Source organism: Panicum hallii, chromosome 8 (assembly GCF_002211085.1).
Source record: "Panicum hallii strain FIL2 chromosome 8, PHallii_v3.1, whole genome shotgun sequence".
Classification (NCBI taxonomy): Eukaryota; Viridiplantae; Streptophyta; class Magnoliopsida; order Poales; family Poaceae; genus Panicum; species Panicum hallii.
In genome coordinates, this window is record NC_038049.1 from 39,709,832 (window position 1) to 39,724,514 (window position 14,683).

Below are 14,683 nucleotides of genomic sequence, written 5' to 3' on the forward strand. Positions count from 1 at the left end.
CCTAAAACCAAATAATTAGATGCAAACACACGGCAAAACTCTCTACAATAAAGCGCGGTCAGTGGATTCAGACACATACACCCTAGCTTAGCATATAACCACACTCCATCATGGTCCACCAATATGATTACCAGCAACCAAATACATAAAAATTCTTTGGAAGGAAAATCTGTTTTTTGAGTTTCTTCTCTTCTCATCGTCATCCTGCCATAAAAAGAAAACCACTCAAATTAACACATTGTAACTATTTTTAAAACCACAAACTACTCAAGGGATAGATCGATCAGCAAAGACTATAATCTTACTAAATCCTGACCGTAGGAATCAACACCCCCACCGCACGAATCTCAAGGAGCACGGCACAGAGCCTCCTCCTGCCAGCCTCTCGAGAGAACCGCGCGCCGCGCCGGGTTCCCCAACATTTCCCCCAAAACCCGACCGCCCCCAACCCAAAAACCTCCGCGCCCGGGAGTCTTCCGCCGCACACCGCCGCCGCCTCCCCTCCCCCGCCGTCTCCTCCTCCTGCCCCTTTCTCCCCGCATCCGGTAGGCGGAGGCGCCGGCGCCCGCGCAGGGGGCTGGATTGGGCGGAAGAGGCAAGAACCGCCCGCCCATCAGAACCCTAGCCCCCCTCCATCCTATCCGCGCCGGGAATCCGCCGGGGATTCGGAAATCCCCAACCTTTCGGTCCTCCTGGGGCCCGGGAGATCCGGCCTTCGCTGCTGGGTCGGAGATGGTGAGTGCGTTCTTGCCCTCTCGCCCATTGTGGTCGTCCTCCGCGGACACTTGGCGCCCGTCGCCCGAGTTCTTGGTTCGTTTTGCTGTTCCTGGTTTCCGGCTGAGCATTCTGTTTATTTGGCGCAGTCGTCGGACATCCGGAAATGGTTCATGAAGACGCAGGACAAGGGCGCGGCCTCCTCTGGAGCCGCGAAGCCCTCCGGGGCGGCTGCGACGGAGAAGAAGAAGCCGGTGCTCAGCATTCCTGAGAAGAAGCCGGCGCCGCCTTCGTTGGTAGGATGCTGGCCTCCTCATCGTTATTGGCTACGCCCTCTGTTCGTCATTGTTGCCTTCTTATAGTTATTATTATGAGTTCTTTAGATGGGTTTGGTTGGTTGAGACATTGCTGTGGTGTGCATGATGTCGTTGATTGGGTCAGTGATTCAGTTTTGGTCAATGTGTTCCTTGCAGCAACTAATAAGGATGTTAGTCCTTGTGGCAATCCATAATTTTTGTGCTCATTAAGGCTGTCAAATTCTTTTGTCCAATCAAATGGTAAATGACGATGTTCTGGACGTATACAATCTTTGTGAAAGTTGTATTGCCTATTCATAAATCCTCTGTACTGTACATACTCGAGAGAAGTAGCTCCCTTCCATGATAAAGACTAGTTAAGTTTGCTCAAAAGAAGGCTTTCCTTGGAAAAACCAATGACAATTGACAACCCCTATCTCAGTCTCCTTTCTCTTTTCGGGAGCAGTCTGAAAAATAAGTAGTTACCCTATTTATTTTTGGCCTAATAGTTACTAGTTAGATTAAATTCTTGACTTGGTTCTTGACTTTCCTTCAATGTTTCATCTATGGTATCTGCGCCATAATATAGCAAATCAGCTATTATCCACTTGTGCTGATTGTGTTGAAGCATCAGTCCGGTTGGTTCGTTTGGCCAATGCTAGCTGCAGTTCTTCTCTAATTTCATTGGCCTACAATATTTGATGCTCAACAAGTTTCTGACTTTATTAATGCTACATCCTCGATCAATCAGGCGTCCTGCGACCATGATCCTTCCGCTAGAAGGAAGACAAGCAAGTACTTTGGTTCGAAATCAGAAAAGGACTCCGATGTTGAAATGGCAGATGCCGCTGCGGGGAAAAGTACTGATAAGAGTGCGGCTAAAAGAAAACTTCAGAAAGGCAACAATGAACTCAAGGATGACAGCAAGCCTTTGCCAGCAAAGAAAATGGCTAAGGATGACGAAGATGACGACGGCGACGATGACTTTGTGGCACCTTCAAAAAAGAAAACTCCAGTGAAGCCACCACCATCAAAGAAGCCTAAGGTTGAATCTAATGTTGAAGCCCCTGGAAGGACTACTGGTACTGATGATGGTGAGGAGGAGGACAAGATGGATGAAGATGCCAAGACCCCTTCGAAAGGAGCTGGAAGGGGAAGGGGAATGGGAGGAAGAGGAGCAGCAGCAACCCCTGGTGGGAGAGGTAGAGGAGGGGGTGGGAGAGGTTTCATGAATTTTGGTGAGAGGAAGGATCCTCCTCACAAAGGAGAAAAAGTAAGTTTAGTATCATTGTTTTCTGGTAAACTCAAGAGCTCAATCATAAACTGTTTATTTCATCTTGTGCATTTTGCAGGAGGTTCCAGAGGGTGCACCTGACTGTTTATCTGGTCTGACATTTGTCATAAGTGGTACCCTTGACAGGTGCTTTTTTTATTCTTTGATAATATTTAGTACTTTTTATATGTTTAATGATCATGCAATGGCCAATGAGTTAGTATTGGAAACTGAAGTTTTCAGATTTAGATGCTTCTGCCTGAAATCATCTTACAAGTTTCTATATACTTGCAGTCTTGAACGTGAGGAAGCAACTGATCTAATTAAGCGTTATGGAGGCCGTGTGACTGGCTCTATTAGTAAAAAAACGGTATGCATACCTTTTTCTGAAATTGTTAATGCCCTTTATATATTAATTTTGCTGAAATTGCTTGTTGGCAGAGTTACTTATTGGCTGATGAAGATATTGGTGGAGTGAAATCTAACAAAGCAAAAGACCTGGGGTATTGCTTGCTATATTTTTATGAAGAAATATGCGTGAATTCATTTTAGTTTGTCATATCCATATTTCTTGCGCTTTTTTGCAGCGTCCCATTCTTGACCGAAGATGGCTTATTTGATTTGATACGGAAATCAAAGCCTGCAAAGGCTCCTGTAGACAAACATCAAAGCAGCAACGGTTCTGAAAAGCTGCAGAAATCACAGACAAAGAGCTCTCCAGCTAGAATTGATAAACGAGGTAGACTGAAACTTATAAGTTCTAATGCTTTCTATAGTTGGATATCATGTTGTGGTATCCTGCTTAGCCTAACTGAATACATCATTTTGTCAAGGACTCAAAGCTGCTTGAATCTTATTGTCTGAGACATGACTTCAATGTTCATTGTATTTCTAACTTTATCATTGTGGATAACTTGATCCTGCTGTTGTGTTTGCATTCCTATGGTGAATCAACTCATTATCATTTATTTATTTTCCTGATTTTAGCATTTCTAGTATTAATATGCTATTTATGCTTGATTTGAAATCTTCAGCCGAAGCAAGTGCTGTGGACAAAAGTATTGCATCAAAGAGTAATGTTACAAGTGCCTCTGCTGAGAACCAAAAGGCCAAGAAAATTGACCGTGGTTCTATGCAATGGACAGAAAAATATCGGCCGAAGGTTCCGAATGACATAGTTGGCAACCAATCAATGGTGGGTAGTTCTGCTTTTGGTTATGTTGGTTACATTCATTTGTGCATTGGTGATTTATATTGAACTTCGTAATAGGTCAAACAACTTCATGATTGGTTGAAAAGTTGGGACACACATTTCCTTCATTCTGGCCAAAAGGGTAAGGGAAAGAAGCCAGTTGATAATGGAGCCAAAAAGGCTGTATTGTTGAGTGGACCTCCGGGTATTGGTAAAACTACAACTGCAAAAGTTGTTAGTCAGATGCTTGGATTGCAGGCCATTGAGGTACTTTTTTTAGTCTTTGCACAGTTTGTTCCTTAGTTAACCTAACAGACCTGAATTTCAAACAACGATTTTCATAAATAGGTAAATGCAAGTGATAGCCGTGGTAAAGCAGACTCCAAGATCGAGAAAGGTGTTGGGGGGAGCACATCAAATTCTATCAAAGAGCTTATCAGCAATGCGACTCTGAATTATGGTGACAATCGGTCAGTATTATAGCATGGATCATGAACCTTATGGACTTAGTACTTTGTCTATTATATATTGATTGGGCAACAATTCCACAGGGCAAAACATCCTAAAGCTGTACTAATCATGGATGAAGTTGATGGTATGTCTGCTGGAGATAGAGGTGGTGTTGCTGATCTTATTTCTAGCATCAAGATATCCAAGATTCCTATAATCTGCATCTGCAACGACCGTTATAGCCAGAAATTGAAGAGCCTTGTCAATTACTGCCTGATGCTCAACTTCAGAAAACCAACAAAACTACAGGTTATTTCTTGCCACATTCGGGTTCTGGTGAGGCAGTGGCCTTCGAAGTAACTAATGATCCCCCGAACTACAAGAAACTAGCAACCCGTTCCTTATTTCTTGTTATATCTTGGAATGTGCAATGTAGTTTAGCTTGCTACACATGTTGTCTAGGAAACAAATCTGTATTTGATGTCTTCAAGTCTAAAATGGACTGATTATCCACTAGGTTGATGGTGCCACTTCCTGTGAACTCCTAACCAACATTATCCATTGTGTACAGTTATTTCTAATTGATAGAAAACCTGACCAGTAGCTGTCACAAGTTGCGTAGCGTATCGACTACTACGTCCTTTCTGTTATAATGTTTCTCATGCTTACATTTACGGTTGCATGATCATTAAGAAGAGGAAGAACTATTAATTCTCTACCTATGACTTGACTGCTTCTCTTTTCTTGGTTCTAACTTATTTATTTAACAGATGGGTAAGAGATTGATGGAAATTGCCAAAAAGGAAGGTATTCAAGCTCAAGAGGTATGCTCTGTATCTTATCCAGAGTTCAGTGCTTCTAAACTTGCATCAAAACATTGAAAAAGAAATTAGTAAGAGCAGACCAATAACATAAAAGGAAAATAGCGCTTGCTATTTCTCTTCCTTGTATTTCTAGGCTTTTTTTTCCTCAAACGCGCAGGAGAGCTGTGTATCTTTGTATTAAGAAGGAACGGTCCAATTACAAAAACTCCAAACCCCACCTTGGACCAGAATGGGGCTGGCGGTAAAAGTTAAAACAAACTATTGCAGAATAAAAGCAAATAAAGGACCTGACCACTTTGTATTTCTAGGCTTGTAGCATTGTTTTCTCCTTGTGGTTCTTTTAGGTAGACTTTCCGGGTTCTGGTACTAATATGTGGTTTTCTGTCATGATAGAATGCCATGGAAGAGCTTGCTGAAAGAGTTCATGGGGACATTCGCATGGCACTTAACCATTTGCAGTATATGAGCCTCTCCCAATCTGTGGTCAAATATGATGATATACGAGTGCGACTTAATAGCAGCGCAAAGGATGAAGATATTTCTCCTTTTACCGCTGTTGACAAGTATTTTCCTTTCTTTACTCTCATTATGGAGTTATTTTCTATCTTTTTCCTTGATATTCTTTTCTTGGATTACTACATGTTTGTTGAATAAAGTGCAAAGGTTTATTTAGTTTCAGACTGGAAGGATGAGAGTTTATGCTAAGTTTCATGTTCATTATATTAAAATGTGTTGATTTATTATCCAGATTTCATTGTTTCTGTACCGTATTATCACTTGAAAGGCGTACATGAATCCTCACTGGATATTTGTCCAAGGAAGAAAGCTTGCGCCTGCACTAGTTAGCTGTCCTTGAAGATTTGGTCATTTAGGTTGAAAAAGTTGTCTTTTTTTTGTGTAAAGTCAATACATGAAATACCTCTCAACTAGGCTGGACAATCTGCAAATACTATACTTTTATCCAACGCCAAATGTCGGAACCGTTTTCCTTAATTGAAAAATGCTAGTTTGTACTTTATTGGAATCTTTGACTACATGAGCACATACTGCATGCTCTCTGCTATTGAATTTATGTCAGAAGGATTACAGTTCAAGCTTTTCAATGACTTATGCTTCTTGTTTCTTGCCTACTGTCTTAAGTCATGTATATTCATTGGACTTTCAGACTGTTTGGTTTCAATGGTGGGAGATTACGGATGGATGAGAGAATCGATTATGGCATGAGCGATCCTGATTTAGTTCCCCTAATTATCCAGGTCTAGCACTGATGGCAATCCTCTGTATAATTGTTAATTGTATCATATTCTCTGTTTTGAGATCTATTATGAGTAGCGACTACTACATAATTTCTTTCCAATATACTGCCTGCTGGCTTTTTATTTTTATGCTAACTGCAGTCAGCTTGCTTAATACTTTGAAAGCTGGGATGCTTGCATTCATAAGAATTAACATGATGTATTTTGTGAGTTCCGAAGAGAATTTCAAGCCCTTTGTTGCTATGTTTATGTTTGCCAAGTCAGTGTGTACTGGAACTGTTTAAATATGTATCCTTTTGGACTTATTTTGCAATTACCTTTTGTACTGCTGTGATTGTAGTTCAGTATTGTTAAATTCTAGTAGTTTGACTTCACTATTACATGATGCACATGACATATTCTTGTTTCTTTTTTGCTGTTGCTTCTTAAATATGTCTTGTAAATAAAAATGCATGTGAAATTGACATGTAAAATACGCCCTACTATAGGAAAATTATATCAATTATCGGCCTAACACCATTGGGAAGGATGAAAGTGGAGTTAAAAGAATGAACGCTCTTGCCCGTGCTGCTGAGTCTATAGCGGACGGTGATCTTGTTAATGTACAAATAAGAAGATATCGACAGTGGCAGTTATCACAAGCTGCTTGCTTTGCTTCATCTATAGTACCGTAAGTATTGATCAGGCACATGATTTATCATATGGTAACACTAGTATTGATTTATTTTGAATTTGGTAACCTGATTTTCTAACCTCTTCCACATTTTCCAGTGCTGCTTTGATGCATGGGAACAGAGAAGTCCTTGAAGCAGTAAAGCTCAAACCCTGACTGTAGATTATATTTAGCGTAGTTTACTTTCGCTTATTGCGTTAAATTAAATCGGGTAACAAATAAATTGTCAGGGAGAGCGAAACTTTAATAGGTTTGGTGGTTGGTTGGGCAAGTACTCGACGACTAACAAAAACATAAGGCTACTGGAAGATGCTCACAGCCATATTCTTGCTTCGCAGCAAGCAAACTTGGACAGGTAAGTTCCTGTGCCTTCTTCCGTGGATTGTGCTTTTATTGGCACATATCTGACTCATTATGTTGCTGTTTTGGTATAATGAAGTTACCTGTTTTCTTATCTGGTCATACCCTGAATCTGCACTAATATGTATTTTTTGGGCAAACCCCAGCTACCTTATCTAGTGTTAGACATGGCTTCAAATGCTATTTTTTCGTGCATGGTTTTTCATCACTGTTGCAACTTTGAATTGTTCAATGATGTTCAAACATTAAGTGATCCTTCTTATGTTTTATTGTGATTCTTAAGTCTGATAATTCTTGAGAACTGCAGGGAGACATTGCGGCTGGATTATCTTACTCTCCTCTTGAGACAGCTGACTGATCCACTGAAAACAATGCCAAAGGTTGTTTTTCCATCTTGTGCTTTATGAATGAACTTCACGTTTCCTTTTGTTCCAGCATTATTGATTTCATTATGATAATAATCTCCAGGGCATTTTTAGGCACTACAGAATTGGTCCTGACTTTGTTCTTTTTTAAGAACTAATCTTAAAAATTGAAATTACATTCTTTTTTAAGATCTTCCACAGAAATAAGAAATAATACTAACTGAAAGATTATTCTATGCCTACTCCTGCACTCGTTCAAGCAATCTGTCACATAATCTGAGCTCTGAAATGCATAGCTTAAAAGTTAGGATTCCATTTTTTTTTGGTTTCTTTGTTTGCAAAATCTGTGGAACTGTTGTTCATGCTCGGCAGAAACATGAAATTGGGGGATTCCTTAGTCAATAATCTCCCATTAGCTCTTATTTTATAATGCAGTAATCTCAGATACTATTTCCCTTGTAGTTATTTATATGAGCAATCTGCTGGAAATTTTGTATTTGCAATTCATCCAGGATGAAGCTGTTCAAAAGGTGGTGGAGTTCATGGATACCTACTCTCTAAGCCAGGAAGACTTTGACACCATTGTGGAAATATCCAAATTTAAGGTCAGTAATTATTCTAGAAGCAAGTTGATCTTTATTCTGTCTAATGTCATGTTCACTTGACCATCCCTTTGAATGGCGACAACTTATTTTTGCATTTGCATTGATAATTTTCAGTTTAGTAGGTATTTGGCTAGTGACTTTGCTCCGTCCATTTTACTGATGACTATATATCATTTTTTAATTGGTTTGAATAGTGTGTTCCTGTTATGGTAGTAACTTGTTCAGCTATTGTGTTCATTCTGTGCAATTTGCTTGCATAGTCGTTGTGTCATTTAAACCACACATATTTCATGAGGACGTGGTATCGTAGATACAAATCTAAAGTGAATATGAAATACCATAAAAATGTGTTACAGCCTACATGTTAGCTAAATGCAATTCTTGAGCTTTTGGATGCATTTATGCAGTGCTTTTTCCTAGCTAAGTAAACTTGTTTTTCATAGTTTACCCTTGTCTTCATTCCCTATCATTGTGGCTCTGAACATGTTATTTTCAATGTAGGGTCATCCAAGTCCTATGGATGGGATTCAACCTGCTGTTAAAAGTGCCTTGACAAAGGCATACAAACAAGGAAGTAGTTCTCGTGTAGTTCGAGCAGCGGATCTAATAAATATTCCTGGCATGAAGAAGCCTTTAAAGAAACGGGTGGCAGCAATCTTGGAGCCAGTAGAAGAGAGCCTGCCTGACGAAAATGGAGCAGCATCAGCTGAAGCTGATGAAGAGGATTCTTCTGATACTGAAAATAATGGTGAATGTTACTTTCCCATAAGACAAAATCAGATAAATGCCTGTTTTTTTTTGACTAATGTGTCGGGTGGATAGAATGGATCTGTTGAGGCAACTTTGTTGTGCCATACCATCTTCACTTACATAGTCAACTAGACAAAGACATACAGGTGTATGTGGTATAGCCAGTTCTGCAACTTTACTCTTTGGTCAATAGCATGCATGCAGTAGGAAATTGCATCCAAAATGGAATCTCTTTGAAGTACATGACTTGTTTAATCACTGTTTTTCTTCTTTCAGATGAACTTGTGCCTGGTGACTCGAAGCCAAAACTGGACCTGAAGAGTGATAAGAAGAAAGGTTCTCATACTTGTTAAGACATTTACTGCCGGCGTAGCCATCCCTCTGTATTTGTTGCGCCTAACTTTCAGTAACCTCATCTGCCTCCAGGAATTCAAGTCCAGCTCGACCTCAAGAGCAACGGAAACGACTCTGGTGGGAAGAAGACACCTGCTGCCAGATCAAGAGGACCTGGGTCCGGTGGAAAGGCCGCGGGAAGCTCAGCTGGGAAGAGGAAGAGGTAACTGACACATCTGTTGCCGGCATTTAGCTGGCGACTAGTTTGGATGGATCCCCCGGTAATAAGGAGCGGGGCGAGGTTCAGAGTTTTGACTGTACATATATTCCCACCCGAGCCTTTTTGTAGGCACTAAGCAACTGCACCTGCTCCCTTGTTTGCTCCAGGGGCATCCATGTTCCCAAATTTGTATGCACTTAGGCAGTTAGGCTACTTCCTGGCTGACAAGCGACTATGTGGTGTTTAGTGTGTGTCCGGTTTCTCTTTTGTGAATGTTTACTGCAAAGATTACGAGCCATTGGCTTTGCCTCGATGTAATGCAGTTCTTTTGTCGCTAATCATGTGGCGTGTTTGCGCCTTGCTTGGGATCAAGACGAAGAAAGACACGTGAGTGATCACCAAACAGGACGGTTCGGTTGGATTTTGAAATGCACATGAACTTCTACTAGTTGCTACCGTTGTACTATGCTGCTACTGAGGATGTTGATGCGTATAGAAACAAAAGCTGCAGAACATTGTTCAAGAGAAAAGGATTGCTTTGCTGCTGTTACCTAAAGGAATGGTTCTCACATGTACACGCGGATGCTTGTGCCGTCAAATGTGTCACTCCCTCAGGTTACAATGCTTTGACATAGCTCCAGTTAAAATTTTGAAACTGTCAGTAGATTTGCAGTTTAGATAGCAAGCGTAAAATTGTGTGTTGATTCGTCTTGAGAGGTACATTCATAATTTCATATGGTTACTTTATCTTGGAACTATATTCTAATAAAAATAGTGGTAAAGTCACATCTCGAAGTCAATTCACATTGCTGTTCGCGTACCTTTTTTTTTCCATATTATTTGTAGTCAGCTAGCGAGCTCAGATTTATGTGAAACTTAGCTTTGTGCGGTTGCTGAAAAATATTTCCTTTTTTTGAAAAAAATTGTACATATTGTACCGTATGGACCTTGGACGAGAAGAAAAAAAATGACTATATACCGCACTTTTGGAACAGTTGAAGGTAAAAAGACGCTTATGTCATTCATTTTATTTTACAATTTTTTCGTGAAAATTTTTACTCCCTCCTTCCCCCCAAAAATGCAACTCTCGTTTTCCGAAGAGTGAAACAATTTAAAATTTGACCAAATTTATATAAAAAATTAGAGGAGGAATAAGACACCTACAATACGCCGATGACACGATCTTGTTCTTAGGTCCTGAGGACCATACCCCGATCAATGCAAAGATCCTTCTCTACTGCTTCGATAGCATGTCAGAACTAAAGATCAACTACCAGAAGAGTAAGTCTATGGAGTGGGGGTGGATGCTGAGGAACAATTAAGATTGTCCAACCTTTTCAATTGCAATATTGGAACCCTCCCAATCAAATATTTGGGGGGTAATGGTACACAATCGACACATGGCTTGCCATGATCTGGCCTATGTGCACCAAAAGGTAGAGAGAAGATTGCCTGCCTGCAAAGCTCGTTGCTATCGTCAGAGGGAACTAATTCTACTAGAATCATGCATGAGCTCAATTCCGACATACACAATGGGTATGTATCTTCTCCAAGGAGAGCTTCACCACAAGATGGAGACTACTAGAGGAGATTTCTTTTGGCATGGACCTAATTTGAAAAAGAAATACCACATGGCAAGATGGGGTATGATTGCAGCACCAAAAGATGCGGGAGGGCTGGGCATCACCGACACTAGAGTGATGAACAAGTGCTTGCTTGCCAAATGGATCTTCAAACTTGAGAGTGGGCAGGAAAACTTATGTTGTAATCTTCTACGGGCAAAATATTTAGGCGAGAAAGGCTTCTTTAGCTGCACTTATTAAGGCGCCTCACAATTTTGGAAAGGACTCCAAGAAGCTGGAGAGAGTTGTCTTAGAGGGCTGGCATACATAGTAAACAATGGCAAAAAGCAAGATCTTGAAAGATGTTTGGCTGGGTAACTGCCCACTAAAAACCCAATTTCCCAATCTTTTTGCGATATCAAATCAACAAGGTTGCTCCGTCGCTGTGTTCCTTGGGAGCGGAGAAATTTACCTGACTTTTAGAAGAAATCTTCAAGAGCGAGATGTGGAGTGGGAAGAATTAACAAAACTGCTAAGTGTCATCACGTTATCAGAAGAACCAGACTTAGCACGGTGGACTCTGGAAAAGATGGGAGCTTCTCAACTTAAGGCGAAACTTCCTTTGAAGATAAAAAATTTCTTATAGCAGGCTTGTAACGATAAAATACAGATCCTGTTTGGCTTCCAGGTACTAAAGCAAAGTCACCGAAAAGCAGGTGCTAAAGTTTAGTACCGCTGTTTGGATCAAGTGACTAAGAACTATTAATGCTGCTTAGAAAGACCAAAGTACCCCTCATTACTGCAGTTTTGGCGCCAGCACCTGTGGATGCGGGTATTCTTTTGGATTCCGCCACATCGTCGGAGATGGGCGGCTCGCCGCTGCCTTTGTGGCCCCGCCACCGCCACCCTCGAGCTGCGCAGGGGCGCAACTGCGGCCGCCGCTCCAGCCGCATGCAGGCGCCGCCCTAGAGCCGCATAGGCGCGCACTTGCAACCGCCGTTCCAGCCGCCTGCAGGCGCCACCTACCAGCTGCGCAGGAGCGGACTTGCGGCCAGCGCTCCAACCGCCTGCAGGCACCGCCCTCAAGCCGCGCAGGCGCGCCGCCGGGGCCGGCGCTCCAGCCGCCTTCAGGCCACCCAGCCACGATGGCTGCTCAAGCCAACGCCATCGCCTGTTTGGAGGAGCCCCCACCGGGCCGCCGCTATTCCTCGTTGGGGAGGAGCCCCCACAACCGCATTTAGGTACCCGCCCCTTGCCCTTCTATGGTGGATCCGGCGTGGAGAGGAGCGCGGGCAATGCTGGTGGCGTGGGCAGGAGGGTGGAGGGTGGGCACCGGAGACCGAGGCAAAGGGGAGAGGGTTCGGGAGAGGAGAGAGGGTGCAGAGGGGGTAATAAATGAGGGTTAGGCAATAGAATCCTCTCCTTTTAGCACCTCTTTGGTGGCTAATGGTGCTAAAACATTTCAGACACCTTTTAGACAGGTTGTTTGGAATTTTAGACACTAAACTCACTAAACTCTAGACACTTTATCTTAGCACATGGGATTCAAACAGGCCCACAGTCAGCAGAGCAGCTAGTGCAAAGAAGATGATTGGGATCGGCTGCTTGCAAGATGTGTGGCCAACTAGAAACAACTGACCATATCCTTTTCAGATGTGCAATGACACAGTTCACTTGGTGCGTTTTCAGAGATATTCACGGCTGGCCTCTGCTACGAGCCAATTGGATTTCTAGGAGAGGGTGTTGGAGGGTGTTCGCAAGAAAGACATAATTTTTTTTACCTTTATTCTTGGCTGTATCACCTGGAGCTTGTGGCCCATTAGAAATGACTTTGGATTCAATAACATAGTTGTAGCCTCCGCTGATGTTGTGTTATATGGTGTTATATTTGAAAGTGCTTTTGGCCCCCTAAGTGGGTTTTGGTGTTGATGGCATGCATAATTAAGGAGCTAATGTGGTTATCAAGCTATGAACAGGTTAAAATTCAATGAAATAAATTATATGCGTGAAAAGATGCTAATTTACTTGACAGATGGTGATGGAGCTCAAAAGAAGATCTTTATTTAGTTTCTATTTTGAATTTGAGTATAGGAAACACCAAACTATTAAGAGGGATGCGAATGGATAGATTGAAGATGTGAAAGTGCTTAATTGAGATGCTAACTACCCAAGAGAGATACAAAAATCACACACTTGTGCATTTAGTTTTCTCATTGACTCAGTGTGTGTTGGAAGTTCCAACCATGGGTCGAAAGTTCCGATCCCTGTCGGAAGTTGGTTAATAGTTCCGACACGGGGTCCTCGGCCGGCTGTTTTTCATAGGGTCGGAAGTTCCGAAATCACTTATTCTGCATACTAGCTGCTAGTTTTTGAGGCTCGGGTATTTATACCCCCTCAACCCCTCCTTAATTTGTTGCTGACCTAACTCAAGACAAACACCTCCAAGAGCGTTTACTACTCCTCCCCAATCCTTCCAAGTGCTAATCATTTAGTTGATTTGAGCTAGGATTTTGGTGAGAGCTACAGTGAGGTATGAGGTGTGAGGTTTGAGCTTTTGAGTGAGAAGGCAGCCACGTTCATCTCAAGAGCACTTAAAGCATCCTCATCCATTGATTCACATTTGTTACTCTTGAAGCTTGCTTCTAGATAGTTCGGCGTCACCCGGTTGAGCATCCTTTCATGTGTGCGAGCCCTGAGAAGTTTGTATTACCCATCCTTTGTGGATTTAATAGTACGTGACTCAATCCTTCTTTGTGATTGATTGAGTGAGGTAAAGGGTTAGTAGAAGACCTAGATCTTTGTGAGCTCCTCAACGGAGACGTAGGTTCCTTAGTGGGAGTGAACTTCGGGAACAAATCTCTTATATCTTGTGCTTATTGCATTTATTTAGTTTTTCTTGACCTAGAGTTTGTTTTGTACCGAGCTACGTACTCAAGTTGTTGTTCTTACAAAGTTCACTTGCAGAAGTATTTTAGTATCATTGCTCAATCTTTGATTCAGTCAGGTTTTGAAGTTTCAAATTTATTTTTGAATTTCGTATAAGAAGTTTTTCCTTTTGTCGGAAGTTCAGGTCCAGTGTCGGAAGTTCTGATCCATCAGAATTTTCTACACAGTGTCGGAAGTTCCGACAGATTTAATTGCTGCGAAGAATTTTTTAGGTTTTTTAGATACGCCTATTCACCCCCCTCTAGACATCACCAAGATCATTTCAATTGGTATCAGAGCCTAATCTCTTGATTAAGGTTTAACCACTAAGGGATATCAAGATGTCTATAGTTGGGGATGATGACGATGCCGCCACAACCGCCACTACTCAAGTACCTCATAACTATGCTCAATCTCAATATCCTACTTCTCAATTTTAATCGGTCCACTTGGGAAAATCTTCTTTCTTTGATGAGATGGATTATCCCAAGTGGTCCTATGATATGAAAAATGCACCTGTACGGGCTTCACCCCTCTATTTGAAAAGTTGTTGTAGGTGCGACTCCCCCAACAAATGGTGTATCCACGGCCGAACAAGCTCAAGACTATTTCCGCAATGCACAAGCTTTGAGGGTCATTACAAGCTCTCTTTGTGCCCAAGAATTCAACAAGATCTGCAATGTTGAAATAGCCAAGCAAATTTGGGGCACATTGAGAGAAGCTCATGAAGGAACCAATGGAGTTAGAGAGGGTAAGATGGACTTGTTGCAAGGAGAATTAGAGCACTTTGTCATGCATGATGAAGAAACCGTGAGGCAAATATATGATAGACTAATGATCCTTGTATCGAACATTAGATCTCTTGGAAGCATGAAATGTGATGAT

General features: G+C 41.9%; 1 protein-coding gene across 1 annotated transcript; it reads left to right on the forward strand.

The window, feature by feature from the left end:
* The first annotated feature begins 414 nt into the window (after positions 1-414).
* On the forward strand, positions 415-9,649 carry LOC112902542 (replication factor C subunit 1). The gene is made up of 22 exons (XM_025971664.1): positions 415-735; positions 864-1,010; positions 1,762-2,283; positions 2,363-2,430; positions 2,578-2,653; positions 2,725-2,786; positions 2,871-3,022; positions 3,318-3,478; positions 3,554-3,742; positions 3,824-3,945; positions 4,027-4,234; positions 4,696-4,749; positions 5,143-5,312; positions 5,915-6,005; positions 6,494-6,675; positions 6,777-6,816; positions 6,909-7,033; positions 7,346-7,418; positions 7,916-8,008; positions 8,510-8,756; positions 9,035-9,094; positions 9,185-9,649. Exons 1-22 carry the CDS (start codon positions 733-735, stop codon positions 9,316-9,318), a joined length of 2,979 nt encoding a protein of 992 aa, XP_025827449.1. The 5' UTR covers positions 415-732; the 3' UTR covers positions 9,319-9,649.
* The last annotated feature ends 5,034 nt before the right edge of the window (positions 9,650-14,683 follow it).

What these genes read in the sequence shown, in the direction of transcription:
- LOC112902542 (XM_025971664.1), top strand. An exon ending in CTCCTCACAAAGGAGAAAAA is followed by an intron (nt 2,284 to 2,362) that starts GTAAGTTTAGTA and finishes TGCATTTTGCAG; the next exon opens with GAGGTTCCAGAGGGTGCACC. An exon ending in AAGGTATTCAAGCTCAAGAG is followed by an intron (nt 4,750 to 5,142) that starts GTATGCTCTGTA and finishes CTGTCATGATAG; the next exon opens with AATGCCATGGAAGAGCTTGC.